General features: G+C 34.1%; 2 protein-coding genes across 2 annotated transcripts in view; both read right to left on the bottom strand.

Moving 5' to 3' along the window:
* Nucleotides 1–10,480, bottom strand: part of LOC106786255 (sterile alpha and TIR motif-containing protein 1) — a 34,180-nt gene extending 23,700 nt beyond the window's left edge. Inside the window, exon 1 of the mRNA XM_014747439.1 lies at nt 9,817–10,480. Coding sequence (XP_014602925.1) covers nt 9,817–9,897 — 81 coding nt within the window. The 5' untranslated portion in view covers nt 9,898–10,480. The remainder of the gene's footprint in view (nt 1–9,816) is intronic.
* Nucleotides 10,481–12,901: 2,421 nt separating this feature from the next.
* Nucleotides 12,902–16,184, bottom strand: LOC106786244. The gene is made up of 7 exons (XM_014747405.1): nt 15,880–16,184; nt 15,426–15,736; nt 15,044–15,369; nt 14,726–14,971; nt 14,499–14,655; nt 13,553–13,595; nt 12,902–13,028 (listed from the first exon to the last, which is right to left on the bottom strand). Exons 1-7 carry the CDS (start codon nt 16,182–16,184, stop codon nt 12,902–12,904), a joined length of 1,515 nt encoding a protein of 504 aa, XP_014602891.1.
* Between the last annotated feature and the right edge of the window lie 2,881 nt (nt 16,185–19,065).

Genomic DNA, 19,065 nt, shown 5'->3' with positions numbered 1-19,065 from the left:
GATTCTTCGAGAAAATAGGATCGATCGATCGATCGGTTCAATGATCGTGTGAACATGTTTTAAAGATTATCGTCAAGGGTATCATACATGATAAATCAATTAAAGTAATAACTTAGATTTTAACATATCTCGAGTGTTAATAAAATAATATTACCGATATTTAAGTGTGTGTACATGAATGTTGGTAACAAATAATTATCTTATCGGATCGGATGATGTCACGTGTGAGTTTAATAGATACAAGAAGAATCGATTCAAATGATCAACTAACTATATATAATCGAAACTTTATTTGGTTTCTACGAGAAATGAATCGTCGTTGTCGTTGTCGTTGTCATCGTCGTTTATGCTCTATATCCTTTTTAGGGAATAACCGTTTCTAGACTTACGTGGACATGGGTAAACAAAAAAGACACAGCACGAGCTTCTTATTATTTCACACGAGCTTCGGAGACATTTGAAATATGAATCATGCATTCTTATCGAGTCACGAGTGCATACATTTCTACTTCGTTTCGACGACAGACGCGACAATAAAAATTCAACGTGTTAGCATAAGGATTTATTTTCATTTCCTATGATAAAGTCTATCGTTTTATTGTGAATAATTTCATTTCTATTATAACAGTAATTATTATTAACGAACGCGATCATCAATATTATCATTTCATTATAATTATTAATCAGTTTCTTTTTTTATATTCTACAAAACTAACGTTCAATTTAAAGTTATTTACATAGATGCTATCGAAAGATATTGTTTTAATCGTACGATCTTGATAGCTCGTAATAAATTTTCAGAACGTCAGATAAGATGGGAAGTATGACGATTCCGATGAATCATAAGTCTCTTCTCCGAAGATATGTAATTTTCTTCTTCTTTGCTACAACTCCGTTAGGGAGTCGCACGCTTGCGTGCATTCCTTTGGGGATTGGAGGAACGAATGAATCATCTAGTCGATAAGACACGTGATTGGTTGCGAGCAATCCTTCGGTCATACTCTATATGTATATTTTTCATCTTTTTACATCCAAGATGACAAAAACAGGAAGGAAAGAATTTTTGCAATATAAAATATTTATTTAAAAAAGAGTTTTTCGATATTTATCTTCGTCCCTCAATGAATCGTTTCTCGCATAATTTGAAAGAATAAAACAGATCTCCGCGTATGTTCGAATTGTTTTGTTTTTTATTTTCTTGAATATTTTTATCGTCTTTTAACTCGTACGCGTGAGCAGCACGCGTCACTCGACAAAATGAATGAATGAGCGAACAAATGAATGAACACGTAGTGAATCATTTACGGAGGAAGTTCAAGGCCACGTTATATGCACAGACACGTTCTTCTCTATCGTTTTATGCGTTATCAAGAAGCGGCTAAAAATAATACTAATATTAATACTTCTTGCTTCTTTTTTTCTCCCTACATGACCAACAATTTGGAATAACCAGACGATAAAATTTAAATCCAAATTGTCTATGTAGAGTCCCAACCTATAAACCGAGCAATGTACGAAATAACACTTATACATACATGGAAAATACATCAAAGTATTTTAATACATATATATATATAGATTTACCGTAAATACGAAATAATTAATACTAAAATTTATGAAAACTTGGTTAAATAAATTCGAGACACGTGTGATCGTGTGAGACATGACTGAAGCAAAAAGAAAAAGAAATAAAATAAAAGTCGAGCTCTTTCGTGACTGAAATTCCTTCGTGATTCCTTTGTGACTCATCCCGTTCACCAAAAGGGGCCAAAGCCTACTAACAACACGTATTATAAGAACGTCTTTTAACTCTTCTTCTTCTTATTTTTTTTGTTGTATTCCCTTTCGTGCCACTTCGTGACCCTTTGAAATTCTTCAAGACAGGAATTATGGGATTATTGTTTGTAATAAGAGTACACCAAACAGGAGAACAAAGTTGTTTAAAAAGGAAACGGTAGAAGTTATTTCAACTTAAAACGCGTGCCGTGTCTTTGATGTCATTTTATTTTCAATCTACACAGGATGGACCAAAAGTTTTTGCATCATTTTGAAATATTTATATTAGTCTTTTTTTTCGAAATATCGCAAAACTGCAAACCTAAGAGAATTTGACCTAGTCCTGTAGAATAAAATATATTTTTGTTTGGGTATAAAAAAGAGCATGAAATAGAAGAAGAAGAGGATGACTTTTATTTATAAAAAAAGAATAAATCTTTCTACCTGCGCGGTGATGTCTATTCCCTTATCCCACTCACATGATTCGAGGAGCATAATTCAAATGGAAATTCGAGTCTCTGCGCGTCCTGAGAATTCGCAGACGACGAAACAGGAGTTGGAGCTCGTTTAGAAATGATTTACGATCGTTCCAGTCTCCTTTTATTATAATATGAAAAGGTATCGCTAGATGCACGTGTTTGGTAAAACGTCTAAAATGTATGAAACGAGTAAAAAAAAAAAAAAAGAAACAAAAAAAATGAGCTTTCAATTAGAATGATTATACTCGGATCGATTTAGTATCCTTTGTGAATATGTCAGACGTAAATTGTTGCAGAAAAAAAAATCATTTCTGATCACGACCTTATTCCTTCTACGTTTTTGAATTATTCTCCAAATGGAGCACAAATGATTGATTGTATTGTGATTCGAAATTTGACTCGAAAATAATTCAGGATTTTAAAATACAATTTTGGATAATTCTTGAACTTCATTTAAAGAATAAGTTTACTTTCTGTCTCTCTCTCTCTCTCTCTCTTTTTGGTTACATAAGACACGATCTTAATTACATTCGTCGACGTAGTGGAAAGACGAGAAAAGTATAAAAAAAAAATATAAAAAGATATGAAAGAAAAGTATTCCGTGGGTGTTGCTAATCAAGAACGGCGCCACTCGAGCAGCCTATCAACAACCTGTGATTCTTGTGACTCGCCGATAAAAACATTTGCGGAAGAAACGCAAAAAGATTCGACGAGTAGAAAAAAAGAGAAAGAGAAAGAGACGGAGAAAAAGATAGCGAGAGAGAAAGGAAAATGTGTGGTGAGAAGAAACGAGATCTGTAAACTACGATGTAAATGACCTCCGTCACGCTAGATTACGTCAGTTATCCTGATATGTATTTATGTATACACACACACATATATATATATATACATGCATACTATCTGTATATGCACATATGCGAATGCACTTTTGCAAGGAAACGTATGGTGAATGCGTAATACGATACTCGGGAGTAAAATTGTTAACGTCATTTGTCGTCGACGATAATAAGAAATTCCAACTAAACGGAAATACGATTTCCGTTTGCTACCAAATCGATCATATCGAGCACCAATGTAGTTCTATCGATTAATATTATGCGAGTATTTATAGCGAAAAAGACGCAAATATTATTAAAAATTCATATTATTAATATACAAATAGGAATATTTTTCTAATTTGATATAATAACAAAATTACAATTAAAAGAAGATATTATTTCAATCGATCTTTTTCAGTATATTCTATTTAATTATTCAGGTAGAAAAAAACGGATTGATGGTCTAATCCTAAAGGAGTCTTACAAGTACCTACCTAATCGTTTTAATGCTACTCAGGCATGCGGAAACGCAATGGCGCCGGAAGTGGTCGATTTCAGTGCTTTGCCTCTACCCTTTTAATTCGATTTATATGAACACTCATACACACACACACACACATATGCGAACATTATCATCTTACACGTCTTCCTATAGTTTGAATATACATTCTATTTTTGACAATTTCTCGTGAAACATACTCGATTAATTCGTAATGGGCTTTTCGCTTGTCGTCGATCGCAAAATTATTCACGTACGTTTAAGTTTTCTTTTCTCTTCCAATTGTTTTGTTCTATTCATTTTTTTACAAGGTAAATGCATAGTCGTACTATGCTATTATGTATACGACGAAGTGGCAGCTACTTCTTCTTCTTCTTCTTGTTTTCTTGGAAGAAGCAAATACTGGACTCGGCCGGTAGTAGTTTCGAGCACCCACTAATACTTTTTACGAGTATTTGCTATGTGTTTTCGACGACTGCCAAGTGCGAAAGTACTTTCAGCTTAGATGGGTTTTCTTTTCTTGTCATTTTGTATTTTTTTTTCTCCTCTTCTTCTTCACCACCGGTCTTTTTCAACGGATATCTTCTATGCCACGTAAAGAAGTACTCTTCTTCGACATCGTGTAAAAATAATTAGAAATTTGCTTCGAGCAAACCGCGATGAGATTTAAAGGCCATACTTTTTTCTTCAGTAAAAAAAAAAAGTCTTTGAACTCTTCTTCTTCTTCAAAAAAGCAAAAATAAAAAGAAATGCTAATTTATATATACATCCGTTGGTTCGCGTATTTAACGTTGAAACCAAATGTGCGTTGTTTACGTTTATATTAAAGGTATCGTAAAAAAGATATTCGTGAAAAGTGGAGGATACAAAATTGGATTCCACATTGCTTCTTATTTCTTTGTTTTTTTGTTCAAATAAATAATTCATCCCCAGACATAATTAGTAGCGACAGAAGACAAATTTGTTTAAAGTTTATTTGGAGAAACGAGTAGAGACGAATTTGTACATCGACGAAATATGCTTGATGGATTATGAAAAAAAGAAAAAAAAGAAAGAAAAAGATATAGAAGAATATTTTATCTCTTGAAATTAATAGAAAATATTTAACACGACTGTAACGTAAAATATTATCCCAGCAAAGTCCAACGATACACCGAGGTTAAATTTATCACGTTTTATTTGAAATTTGTTTCGTATCACAATAAAAAGATAATCCTAGCGCGTGTGGAAAAAAAATAATACTTTTAAACGATTCAACGTGATGGACATAGATTAAAATCTATAAAAACATAACCGCAAATATCGAGGTCACGGTCAAAAAGTTAAAACAAAAGCCATGGTTCTCGAGTAGTTGGTAAAAGAGCAAGGACGAAAAAATGACGTTTAATTATAGTTTAGATCCTAGAAATATCGCGGTTCTCTCTCTCTTTCTCTGTCGGCTTATTTTCCGAGTTTGCCGGTTTAAAACACGTTACGCCTTGGTGATGAGAATTTATAGAGGAAATCGCTAATTGAACTGCTCGTAAATCGTTACGAAATGCGACATATTCGTCTCATCCGGTCGTATATACCACTTTATATACATATCCAGTATATATGAAGAAGGAAAGGGAAGGAAGGAACACAACAAAATTAAGCAAAGTAAAATAAAATGAAAAAAGAAACACAAAGGAAACGTTAAAAAACGGTAGCCTAATTAAAAGATTTCTCTGAGATACGCCGATTGTCTTGAGCGATAGTGAGAGTCGAGGAGTCAAAACAAACAAAAAATAAAACAAAAAATCTAACGAATACTACTGTAATGTGTAATTAAAAAACAATTTCATATTGTTACGTGCAATTAATGATACTTTAGAAGATATAGGATATGGGGATAATTTGTTTGAGACTTCGTCTGAAGGCTCTTTGCATTCATAGCAATGCCGAGGAATTACTAGCAATGACGGATTTCCGGCTTTGACGGTAACATATAAAACTCACGTGGTTAATTCGTTACATGAAAAATAATGAAGAAAAGTATCGGTATCCCGAATAAGGTCAAAGGTGAACACACATCACGTGTCTTTTTCCTCTTCTCGAGAGAGAGATCTTGTATATATAAAAAAAAATTAATAAAAAAGAAAAAAAAAGATAGCGAGTAAATAAGAGAAAACGTGCGATACTAATTATCGACTTAACGAGAATTCACTGCAAGGAGTATATCTTTGCAAACTAAGTCTATTAAAACATGATCGATTTTCTTACTCGACAAGGTCATTCGCGTGCTTCTTCTTCTTCATTATATTTCTTTTTCTCTATCTCTTTTACCATTAATTATAATTACACATCTTCCTTGAGATCGTCAAATACCATAGAAGAGAAAAAAAATGGTAAAACAGCACGTGTACTATTAATAATTAATATTTATACGTTACGGTTAAACAGAACTCGTAATTAACGCTTGTATCGATTAGCCAATTGGAAAAATTCAACGAAATATTTCTAACTTATATTGTCGGATGAAAAATATTGTCTTTTAAAAGAAAGAGAGAGAGAGAGAGAGAGAGGATATTTGTAAGTGTCACTCGGCAAAGTTGAATAAATTCGATCTAAATACCTATCTGTTAGCGCTATTAATCAATAGCTTGGAGCAAAAATATCTGTCTATGTCATAGATAAATGAAAGAAAAGCGAAGACTAGAAAATTCTCTCTTGGAACCGATTTCAAAGCGAACTGAATCAAATGCATTCCAGCCTAGGTCGTTACCTAGATAAGCCAGTAACCTATAAAACTATATTCAATTCTAGTGCCAACTTTCTATTGGCTTCCTAGAATTGGCCACAACTTATTGAACTTACATACTAATCCATAATAATTAACAAAATGTTCGATATCAATTTCAATGAATTTCGATTCGTTTTAGAAGATTGTTATTCGTGTTGTAACGAAATGCTTAGAAATCTTATTACAATTCTAAGTATAATGCGTGTATACGTATAATGTATGGAAATTATGCTAGCTGTACAAATTTACCAGTCACAACTGAAAAAGATCGTGCGTATTATTTCGATGTCAACGGAAATTTGATTCAATGGAACTTAATATATGTATATCGAAATTAGATGCCAAGAGGGCTACGTGTAAGCGTCGAAGATTTACTGACTGATGATATCGTATTAACAGAAGATTAGTGCTACGACTCTGGATGTCTTGTACTATAAAATTGTTAATTTAGGGATGTTTTAATACTGAATCCTAGCCAAATCGATTGTAAACGCCAAGTTGTTTGTCACAATAACGTGATCTACCTAGAAGAACATGATTTTATGAAAAATTAACGTGCATGTGTGGTCGGATTTAAACGTATTATGCTATTTTTGTAGACACATGCAAGCTTATCTATTGTCTTATCGTCTATTGAAGTCGCATAAAAAAAAAAAGGAAGGAACTTATGGGACAACCTAATAAAAGTCGACTTAGGATAATTAAAGGGATCACGTATGACGTACGACGAGGATAGTATACTTGTAACTTTCGCTCGTTCCTAAGTATTAACAAGCTGGTCCTCGGCGTTGTGCGGTAATTACTATCATAACTATGTCTCTCGGCCGTCTCAGTCGTGAACCATTATGACCACAGATTAAATGCATCCGGTCTACCGTTTTAACGCGTTGCTTGTTTTTCGTGAAAGTTCATCACCTATGTCAAACTATTTTGGTTTATTTTCTATAAGTGAAATAAGTACGTTCTATCATTTTTTCCAACTTACAAAATTTTTACAATCCTTTGTCTTCTTTTTCTGTAATTTCTACCGTTCACATTGAATTCTATTTTATCGTTCGAAAAAATGAATACAAATTATTTTACGTTTTACGTTAGCTCGAAATTTCTGATTTATTTTGTGAAAAATGGAAAGTATAAATATAAAAAAAAGAAAAAGAAAAAATAAGAAAAAAAGATAGAGTAGAGAAAACGCGCTGAGAAGAGAGACGCCCACGGAGAGCGGATGCTGGGTCGACAGGGTCACCTCTCTCGACAAAATGAATCTTTTATGCCTCGCGCAGACTCGCCTTTACGACGATCTTCTGACTCCTCGAGAATGTTCCGAAATTATTTTTTCAAAAGAACCTAATCCCACGAATATCGAGCTTCGGGAGTATTAACCTGAATAATCTTTTATGCTTGATTAGCAATCATCGATTTATCCTCACCCACGATGAACTTCGTCGCAAAGTGGTATACACCATTATAAAATTATACTTTGTTACAATATTTTTTCTTTTTTAAAATCAATTCATTTTCATTCGAGACTTTTTTTAAGCTAATTTATTTTTCTTCAGAGATTGTAAGATTGGCGAATAAATCTACTGGAACTTCTGGATTACTCTTCAGAACTCTTTTCTATTTATTTAATTTGATTATATTTTTTCTTTTTCTTTCATTTGGTTTTAATCAAATAATGTAATCTGATATAATAAGATGGAGGACACTCCTTTTTTCTGCTCGAACGGATCGTCAAAGGTATTCGAAAAGAAGCATCGCAACCTCTCTTACAAAGAGAACACCACATTGATATTAATGTCACTCTAACCGACACCGAGCGTCCGTTTAATGATAGTGATCGTGGCACGAGCCACCCTATTATTCATTTCATTATCCAATTCAATGGCAGACTTGCTCTCTTCCCTTCCATCCACTTCATATTTTTTAATCCAATCGAATTGTTTATCTTCGTAAATATCGGAAATGGATTTTTCCGAACGACCTAATCATTTTATCATTCATTTTATTGGCTTCCCAACAATTCTATGGTTTATGTTCGGGATATTAAAGAAGTCAACAGCTGTGAAGAATTATGGCGAAGAGCCAAAAAAAAAAAATAAAAAGAGAAGGGGGAGAAATAAAAAAAAAATAGGGGGAATACATAAGATACGTGTATTATTTTTCTACTCTTTTATCTCGAACACGAGACGGTCACGTTCATGGCCACACGAAGAAAAAATTATGCATATATACATACATCCATACATACATATATATATATATTTATCTCCCTCGAGGCACGATCAAGTTACAACTAAAACATAAATACGTCTATCAAAAATATAAATACATATATATATATTTTTGATTTATCCTTTGCTTATTTTATATTGTTTTTTTTTTTTTTATAAAACATCAATGCAATTTTCTGCACGGTATATGCAAACCGTATTCGATGCAATACATCTTGTATCTTGGTAAGCAACATATAAAGTAAATATAGGAATAGAACTGGCTCTTATCCAATACCTTAATACCGGGGAAATGTTTAGTTAAGTTGTTGCATAAACGAGAACGATTTACTTCGACTCGGAAATTGCATTTTCATCCAATTTTCATTAGCATAAAATATGAATTTTATTATTGCAAGACTAACGTTTAGAAATTCGAGTTGAATTCGTGTAAGACAATTCGAAAGAACGCACACATCTGTTTATTATTATTTATTAGAAATTTTGGTAATTAATATGATTGCAGTATTTAAGAAGGAACAATGAAAAGCAAGTTTTCAAATTCCACCGAGATAATCCACACGTTTGATAAATGCAAAAAAGTTTAGGCAATAAGGCTCATATGAAAAATGGTTGAAAGGAATTACACGTACTCTTGGATCTAAGATTCGTATGACAAATAGGTTTCGTAAGACGACGAGGACGAGGACGAGGACGAGGACGAGGACGAGGACGAAGACGAGGACGAAGACGGTAAAGAAAATTACGTAGACGTGGTAATAATGAAAATGGCCGCATGGTAGGACCGTTAGAACGATTCTCAGGGATTTCTTAGCGGTAAGCTTGTACATATAGCTGAAAGAGTTATGCGGCTTATCGCTAAATCGGGAATGTGCCATAAACGTTGTCGTCGGTAGGCGATGTCCATGTGAGGATAATCTTATACCTATACCAGAAGAGTCAATGCTTTCTACGACGATTTATTTTCTAGCGGTAGAGTCGTAAAAGAAGACTATAGTATATTTTTATTTCTTTCTTTCTTACTTTTGTGTTTCACAAGTTGCGCATGAGAAAAAGATAAGAATTTTGATTAGTGAACATAGTCTAATGGGATTGTATTTTTTTATCGTTCTTTTTTTCTCTTGGTTTCAATAGGTGGTGGTACAGCTAAAGTTGAACATGCCAGGTTAAAGTGAAAGGACATTTCTTGCATAATAAGAATTTTGTGTATAATTATTATTCCAAAGACGTTGTGCTATTATTTTACCTTTGTATGAAAACCCGAAAAGAAGGTACGTCGTGGGGCTGAATACGACGACATGTTGATCTTGTTGACGACCATGGTCATGGCAATTCAAGAATGAATCCCCTCTCTCTCCTCTCCCTCTCTCGGTCCCCTTTCCTTTCTCTGATTGTGAGATCCACGTGAAAATCGTCGGGCACACGTTGGTGGTTCAACTTAAACCGATCAACCACTTGGACGTAGTCCTATACTGCTACCCACCCCCTTTTTTACTTCCTATATTTAAACTTTCAGTTATCACGCACGTTTCTTTTCCAGGTTGCACTGGCAACGTTTAAAAATAAGCATCGAACTTCCCGTTGATCATATTTAAATCAAATAAATCGAGTTCGTGTAGAAATGAAAAACAATAAAATATAATAATACATTCGTCACGCGCGAATCTGTGTTTGACTTTTAATGGAGAAAATCATTCGACGATTGTTAAAATAATAATCGAGTTGCAAACGACGAAGGATAAAACCGAACATGCCGAGCTTCGACTGATTGCCAGTTAAAAAGTACCATACATTTTTTTATTTGTAAATCCCCGCAACTCGTTTCTTTTTTATTTTAATTTTTAATTCTATCACAACGAAAGAGAAACTCGTGAACTGTTGATGAAATGAAGTTGTTATTGAAAATGATTATACAAGAAAAGCGAACATGCCAACGGACACGCTCCAACTGAACTCGAACGTACCTTACTCTGCCATTTATAGGTCCCCACTACTGTTTTAAACAACCAATCAGAATATTGCATTTGTTGACGGCGCGTTATACGAAACATCGAACGAAACTTGTTCGAGTATCTGTTGTTAGATTGAACGTAACCTTCGAACTCGATGGGACGTGTTCAGTTAGTTAAGAATGAGAGAAGGGATAGAACGACGATCATTGGAAGATTCTTAAGCGTCGCGACGCGAGAACTCCTTGTGGTAGGGTGAGAAGAGGCTGGAACAGGCAATAGTTGATGCCACTTCTCGACGAATCGTGAAACTTTCATAGAACGATTCTCTTATTTCGATAAATCCTATTTCTACACTTACTACGATTGATCGATTCAACATTTTTCAACATACATTTAACTTAAACAATTGTCCATACTATTTTTCCAACATTTTCTTATTGATCTAACAATTAACTATCATTACCGAGATTTTATCTCTTTTTCAGTAAGATATTGCAGAAAATGATTGGAACAATAGTTTCAAGATTCGTTCATCATTACGTAGAATTAAGAAAATTGTTCACCAACTTCGTTTTCCTCGTTATTTATTGTTTATGCAACTTTAACTTCGTCTATCATTAATTTCATTACGTTAGGGTGTGTAGATATAAAGTAATTATTATATTTCTTAATACTTATATCAGAAATACTTATCATGAATCATGAATTATGTATCAAACAATAAGTATAATCGTCGATCGGTATTCTCAAATCGATTATTCTCAATTTAGACGTCTATTATGTAAATCTGACACGGATTTTCCGAATGATTTTGAAAATGCCAAATAAACTAACAGTGAGTAAGGAGTTATCTTCATTTTTTGTTGACGTCACAAAGAAAGGCACATATGGGTTCACGGGGAACTTCCAATTTCTGAGTAAAACTCGGAGATGTTGAGGACCGGCAGAGGGTTCTTCTGCTTGAACAGCTGTTTTGATAATCCCCGGAATGAAGAAAGAAGAAGAAAGATTTACGTTAAAAGGGGTCAGACACTTGCTTACGAAGAATCTTATACGTCGATGCTGCGATTCTTACGAACTTTGGCGAAATTGGAGCGGAAAACGATTTTGTTGAGGTTAGCAACACGTGAGAGCTCGAGCTATTCGAATAAACGTGACGAAATAAAAAATAAAAGGAAAAGAAGAACAAAAAATAACAACGCAAGGGCTAATAAACGGTAACGCGCGTTCATTGAGCTCGAAGAAAAAGGAAGAAGAGAAAAATAATGACTCAAACGTAAGTGTCATCGTTCTCATTTCCTTTATAAATTGACTTTTCCTTGAAAAAAGAAATATATATTGAAATAAAAAAAAATTTAAGAAATGACCAATTTTTCTATGAAAAGAAAGGATAAAAATAAAAAATGTGTTAGTCTAGTTTTCTACAGGAAATGATACTAAACAATATAAATAACTTTTAAGTCTTTCGGTTAATTCGAATTTTTCCTTGAAAAATATAATTTGAAAAGAAAACGGGGAAAGAATATTCGTATTATAGTAAAGATAAATAATGTCTAGAGAGGAGATTCTAAGTATAATAAAAATACAAAGTTAAGACACAGAAAATGCGTATGAGTATTTTACGCTAAACTAACAAATAAATTTTGTTTTCGTGATTTTTGTCGTCTCCTAATTTGTTTTTCTATGGGTTCCTCCTATACTGAGCTATGAACTTTGACAGTGTAAATCAAGTAAGAAAATAGGAGTGGCGAAGGAATCGGCGTCGCGACGCAATTAATTTCGACGAAGCGCGATGATGGAGCCTTCTCCGGTACTATTTGTGACTTCGCGAGAAGAAAACGATGCCATAGAAGAAGCAGAATCGGTGGAGGAGAGAGAGGCTAAAAAATACAAAAAAGGAAAAAAAAAAGGAAACAAAAAGGAAAAAAAAAAAAATTGCGCTCGAACGCTCTGCTCTTTGGCGACGCACAGTCGCGTGTATATTTATCCAAACTCTACTCGTGCTTTGCGACAACTATAATGCGAACAACTACGATCATTCTATTTACCTTTTACTTCCTTTTTTATTTCAAATCGTTGCCACCCTACTACATTTTTTTCTACGATTTATTGCAAACAAAATATCTCTTCCATCCTTTTTTAATACTTTCCAATATTATGTATTTTTTTTCCTCCGTATGTAATTAAAATAAACAAAAGCAAAAGAATCTTTTATGTTCCCTAATTTATATCACTTTTTACAACAATTTTGTAGGACGATTTTTATTGTTGAATTATGGTGAACAAGATGCGTTCCATCTTTGTGAATTAATAGAATCGTATTATAGATTGTACCTAACAGCCACTTAAATTTAACTTCGCCTAGAGAAACCAGTTGGATCAAGGACTCGTGGCTTTTTGATTGGCCGGTTGAGGACAATCGAGATGATGATGATGATGATGATGATGATGATGATGATGATGGAGACTATGACTGACAACGTGGCCTTTTATTTTACTGTTCTTTCTTCCAATTTATACGAATAATTTAGAAAATAAATGTCTAAAAAAAACAAAAATTACATTTGCAAAATTACAAAAATTGAATTATATATTATTATAATTAAACCGATTTTTTATATAATTGATTAATGAACAAATTGTAAGGTTCATTCGAACAATTTATTCATATGTTTCTGGAAATAAATAATAAATGATATTATAAAAAAAGAAAAAAATATAAGAGAAAAATAAAAGAGAAAAATGGAGAGAATTGGCTCGATGAAACGTAAGAAAAGATCAGTAGCGAAACGTAAGATTAAATTGCTCGAAGAAGAATATGAAAAAGAGATAGAGAGGAAGAGAAAGATAAGTGAGCTGAGGTATTCGATAAAGGATGAAGGAGACACGAAGATCGTTAATGGCACATAATTCACGCGATGAATGCGAATTACTCCCCGTGGCTGTAATTTTCTTCCTTCTTTTTTTTTTTCTTATTCCTACATCCCGGGAGCCATCTGTTTACTTATGTAATGATTGTGCAATAATTACCGATCTTTAAGCAATTTACTGCCTCCGGCGCTACCGAAAGAATCTTGCCAATAAACAAAAAGGATTTAAAATACTCGATCGACTTCTTCTTCTTTTTCATTTACATTGTTCTTAGGCCAACAAATATCAGCATCTGTTAGAAAGGTTGAACATTTCTATTAGGTTGACCTATGAATAAATTTCATCTCGGGGTACAACTGTATTTTTTTATTTCTGACCTCAAAGGGTTATATTTCAATACTAACTATTTTATAATAAATGCTGAACAAAAAAACCTATCCACATTTCGGTTAAAAAAATGTAGAAAACTATAAAAGAACTTTAGACAAGATATTCTTTCAAAAGTTTCAAGAAGTTCCGGGCTCGAGTTTAGTGTCTTACAAATTCAGAGGCCAAAAATATAAATCAAAATGGTCGATTAGCGTAAAGATTTAGCGAGTGTGTGTGTATTCGGAGCGAGTCCTAAAACAGTTAATGGTTCAATTGTTTGGGTCAGTTCACACAATGAAAGATTAGTCACTCGTAAGTTTGTGAATGGAAAGGACTATACTTTTAAGGAGTTTCGGATCTATTCAGTTTCATACTTAAATATATGCACATACATATATAATCGTGGGTTATTTAATTCGATTAATGAGTCAATAGGTTCACCTTGGAATAATTTCGATCATTCATTCCGACGATGAAGTTTCGAACCTCCAACCCACGCACTGCTCGAAGTTAGAAATATATTTTTTAATTTATCGAGCTAATCGATTAACATGCATTACCTCGAGAATTTTTTTATCTTCCTGTTTCTTTTTCTATTTCGTTGTAACAATAAGCTAATAATAAACGTGTGCTTCGTAATATTTCCCGAGATGTTCTTCCCCTTCCCCTTCCCTTTCCCCTTCCTCCTCCTCCTCCTCCTCCTCCTCGTAATAATCCGTAGGTAATTTCTCAGGACTGTCCATTTCCTCTGGGAAATAATCAGCGATTACCTTTCGTACTTGATTTTCGTCTTCAGTGGCAAAGTATGGATTGATTCCAGCAAATGCTAAGAAAGCTTCTTCGTTTATCTTTCTAATAACAGCTATGAAGATTTCTATTGTTGCTTTCTTCACCTTTTAATTAATTAAATAATTCAAATATATATATAATAATACAACTTTATATTGTGTATGTGTTTCTAACTTTTCTTGTAAACTCTTCAGGACTGTTAGCTATTTTTCTAGCCAATGAAGGTTCGTCGATTGAAAATGCACCAAAATATTCGATAGCCTCCGAGTATTGTTCAAATGCATTTTTTAAATCGTCCGGTTTTTTGGCCGTGTATTTAAAAGCGCAAAGTGACGGGGGTGGTTTTGGTACTTCGTAGGGATGATTTTCAGCCATATATTCTGGGAATAACGCCATGAAAGCATGGACTTTGCTTCTAGCCTGATATCCAATGAAATAGTTCGAGTATCACGATTATTATTGAATTTTGAAAAATTGGACGGTAAAGGATACCTGATAAGGTGCCCAAATAGGTGGATCGATTCTAAATACATCTTCTTCGTTTTCAGGATCAGGCTCGTGAATGTAAACGTATCTTTCCATGTATGTACCAATTATAGATTGTCTAGGTGTTTCGAGCAAATTTCCAACGATGGTTTTTCTATGAGAATGACTTTGCAATAGGTTATGAAAAAATGTTTCAACATCGTTTATGGCTCTTACAGGACAGTTTTCTTCATCTGTAATCTCTGGACAAGTATGGGGATAAGGAACAGGCCAATCAGATGGCGGTGGTCTACTTTTCAATCTAATAGCCATACATTTACCATCGGTCAAACCTATAAAATCAAATTGTCAATGACAGCAATCATGAAATCTCATAATTATTAATTACCTATCACAAGTTCCTCCGTAATTTGAATATCACTCTCCACTAACATTTTTTTAATAATCTCTTCGTCAAGCTGAAGTCTTATTTCTTCTTGAACATCAAAGATTTGTCTAAATAAATCACGAACCAACTCGGTATAGGGCTGACATTGCATCTTGATCTTTGGATTGCCTTGTTCATCTCGAAATATCCATGGATACATCACGACCACCATCAATTCGCAAAGTTCCAACATCATTTGTGCCATAAACGCTTCGTACTCTTCCTTCTTCTTCGCATCTTCCTTTGCCTTTTTCTTATCTTCGATCGCTTTCCTTAGAAATATTCGTCGTGCGTTCAGAAACGCCTTAAATAATTTCTATTCGATTCGAAGAATGTTGGATCGAGAGATAAATTAAAAGAGAAATCTCGGGGTAAATGAACAAAATATGAATATTATTATTAAATGTTGTTCTACCTAATGGCTTCCTCTTTTTGCCATCTGACTTCCTCTTCGGGGCCACGTTGGTCGACAGAAATTTGCCAAGAGGGTGGAATTTCTTCCTGAACCCTACGAACCTCGGCCAACAAAATTCTTTGCAATTTAGGTGCGTTGGCACCGAACACCAAATTGACCATTTGACCATCCTGAAGAAACATCCAAACCGGTTCGCTCGAACCACGAAATCTTGCAAGATCTTCGATCTCATCGTTCTTGGCTATCGCATAGTTTATCGCCTCGCCGGCTACTTCAATCTTGATCTTTCGTAGGACACTCAGCATAGCTGCACAAGGTCCACTCCATTCGCAATAAACGTCAACGACTATCAGACCTGGCCGATTTAGCAGCTCCTGCCATTCCTCCTCAGTGTTGACCTCGCTCTGGAGTGCGACCGCTCCTTTCTTGGCTTTCGCCATACACACGCCCTTTCAAACGTTACTTCTCCACCTTTATTTCAATCTTTTTATTCGCTTCAACTACAATCAATCCAACACATTCTTTCAACTATTTTTATACTTTAACCTCTTCCTTTCTCAACTTTTATTTATTAAACTGCCCGCTCGTTTGTTTATAAATCAAATCGTTTTTCATTTGATTACCCATCGTAATGACACCACCAGATAAGAAGTCGCCATCTTTGAGACATGCTTATGTATGTTACACTCGCATCCTGCCGGTAAAGACAGAAACAGCTAAGAAGAAGCAGAAGAAGAAGAAGAAGAAGAAGAGAAGAGGAAGAAGTAAAAGAAGGAAAGATCGAGGGCAGAGATAAGCTCGTTTGGATCTTTGGTACATCCCTTAAGTATGCACACACATATATATATATATATATCTACTTCTTTACGTCCTGAGTACAACTTTTGACCGTACTTAATTCGTCTCGGACTTGCGATAATTAGTCAGCCGAGAGATGATAGCAATTCAACGTCTCGAGTTTGATAGACGAGAAAAGCGAGGAAGAAACGTACGTCTGCCTTATGTTTCACACGGTTGCTCTCACCGATCCTTTTATCCACATGTGCATCTCTATAAGTATGTGTGTATACTGTATAAACGAGAGAGAAAGAGAGAGAGAGAGATAATAATTAATCACGACTCGTTACACAAGTCGCTTATGAATGATTTATAAGTTGACCTTTAAAAATAACAAACCGATTTCACGAAAAATAATTCGTCGCTGATCTCTACGACCCACATGTTTCAATTTTCTTCAACTCGTATCGATTTGATTTATTTATTTCATATCTCTATTCGTGATTTTTTCTTCTTATTCTTCCTCTCTTGATATCGATTATGCTTATGTTTCGAGAATCGAATAATAAGAACGAACACTTGCATATCACGTGAATGGAATTATTTTCTTTTCTTTCATCTTGCATACACATCTATGCTATGTTCGTTAAATCGTCAAATGTTTTGTCCGTTAATCGTTGTGTTACATCACGAGAATATGTATGCACGTATTAAAATATGTATGTATGTATGTATGTATGTATGTATGCATGCACCTACTGGCTCGTAATTAACGCACGGAAATAGACGCAAGGCCGGCACTAATTTAGTTATTTCAATCACTTTCGATATCCGTCTTGATTAATGATCGCGATGATCTTTCTAAATGCTTTTATTCTATCTTTCATCTATTGCTTGGAATTATTTCTATGTCCACCTTGTTTTTATTCTCTTTTACACAATTAAATGTGTATAAAATCATTTCTCAAAGATTAACGATCAATATTATTTCGTTTCCTTTTCATTTTTGAAATGTACGTGTCAAAGCATTTCGTAACATTGAAAACCATCTCAAATTACGCACAAATACCGGACTACGTGAAATAAATGTGACGAAGCAAACCAGAAGTAAAAACTTTTTGCAGAAGTAGCAATTTTAAGGAATACTTAAATTACTTACACAATAAAGAACAGACGTCATAGGATATCATTTTCTCTTCCGTGTTTAGAAAAGGACGGTATTATTCTACTACAACAACATTCTCTTTTAAACGTTACGAATTTTCCTTAGAATCTAATCGATTTTCTTGACCCAGTTTAGAAGAACACTTTCGGTCTCTTTCTCCCTTCTTCTTCGTTGCTTAGGGAAAGATGTTATTTCGTTTCGTTTAGAAATTTCTACAACTCAATTTTCTTCTTCTTCTCGTTTATGAGGTTCTGTCAATCAACGATTAGATTGATGCTGGAGCCAGCAGCGTGCTTCGGTAATGGACTTTACGATGTTCATTGACGCTGTCAAGAACGTATGATTTCTGCCAATGGTCTAGACTAGATTTTTCCTCCTTCATTTCTTTCTTTTTCTTTAACCTGGATACAAGAAAGATTAAAGGAAAAGATAAAAGAAGAGGAATATACGATAGACATTCAGATAATTGTAAGAGACACTTACAATAGGATTTACGAGAGAGAACACGGGAGAAGAGCAAATGAACGGAACTATAAAAACAAATACTGAATAACGAAACGAGCCCAACGAGAACTAATGTTAGACGTATTTGCATTGGTCATTAAAACCAATGCTTTATTTTTTAACGCAAATTTGAACAACGAGACGAGCTTTATAAATGAATTTTACCAATAAGATTGCATTTGGTTTCGTTTGGAAACATATTTGTAAATATTTATGAGCTTACTTAGAGATTACGTTTCAAATGATTTACTGTCATTGGTGTATCTATAATTTATTCTAAAAAATAAATATATAGAGAGTACGTATTTTCTTGCAATTGAGTTGTTGTTTCTAAACGATGCACTTCACATATTACGTATACATCTCATTCGAGAATAGGTGTAGTACTAAAACTATGAATTACGTTCCCGACAAAGGCGTCGTTAAATCGATCGTTCGATATCATCTTATAGTTAGTTTGACCTTCGAGTAACGCCTCCGCAAATCGAAACACGCGATCGTAAAATGATATGATTCATTATTAAACGACTAGTCTTTTGACGATAATCCAATCGTTTATGATCATTCTATGACAACTTCGAAGAGTAGGTTCTTTTATTTTTCGCTAATTGTCATGTATCGAGAGAGGACTCGTCGATTAATTCAGTCTTTATTTCATTTTTTAACACGAACATATCTTTATGCAGAACGTGCTTTTAGGCTGTACTATATCTGCATGACAGTCTTATTATTATCAAAGG

This window comes from Polistes canadensis, unplaced genomic scaffold (assembly GCF_001313835.1).
Source record: "Polistes canadensis isolate GaletaPanama2010 unplaced genomic scaffold, ASM131383v1 scaffold_70, whole genome shotgun sequence".
NCBI classification, from domain to species: Eukaryota; Metazoa; Arthropoda; class Insecta; order Hymenoptera; family Vespidae; genus Polistes; species Polistes canadensis.
This window is presented reverse-complemented; position numbering and strand designations above follow the sequence as displayed.

Bases quoted from the DNA above. Each gene is read 5' to 3' on its own strand.
- LOC106786244 (XM_014747405.1), bottom strand. From the start codon at position 16,184: ATGCTGAGTGTCCTACGAAAGATCAAGATTGAAGTAGCCGGCGAGGCG. The intron at 14,656-14,725 runs GTTAGAAACACA...ATTAATTAAAAG, and splicing joins CTGAAGAGTTTACAAGAAAA to GTGAAGAAAGCAACAATAGA. The intron at 13,596-14,498 runs GTCCTGAGAAAT...TTTATTGGCAAG, and splicing joins TTTCCCAGAGGAAATGGACA to ATTCTTTCGGTAGCGCCGGA.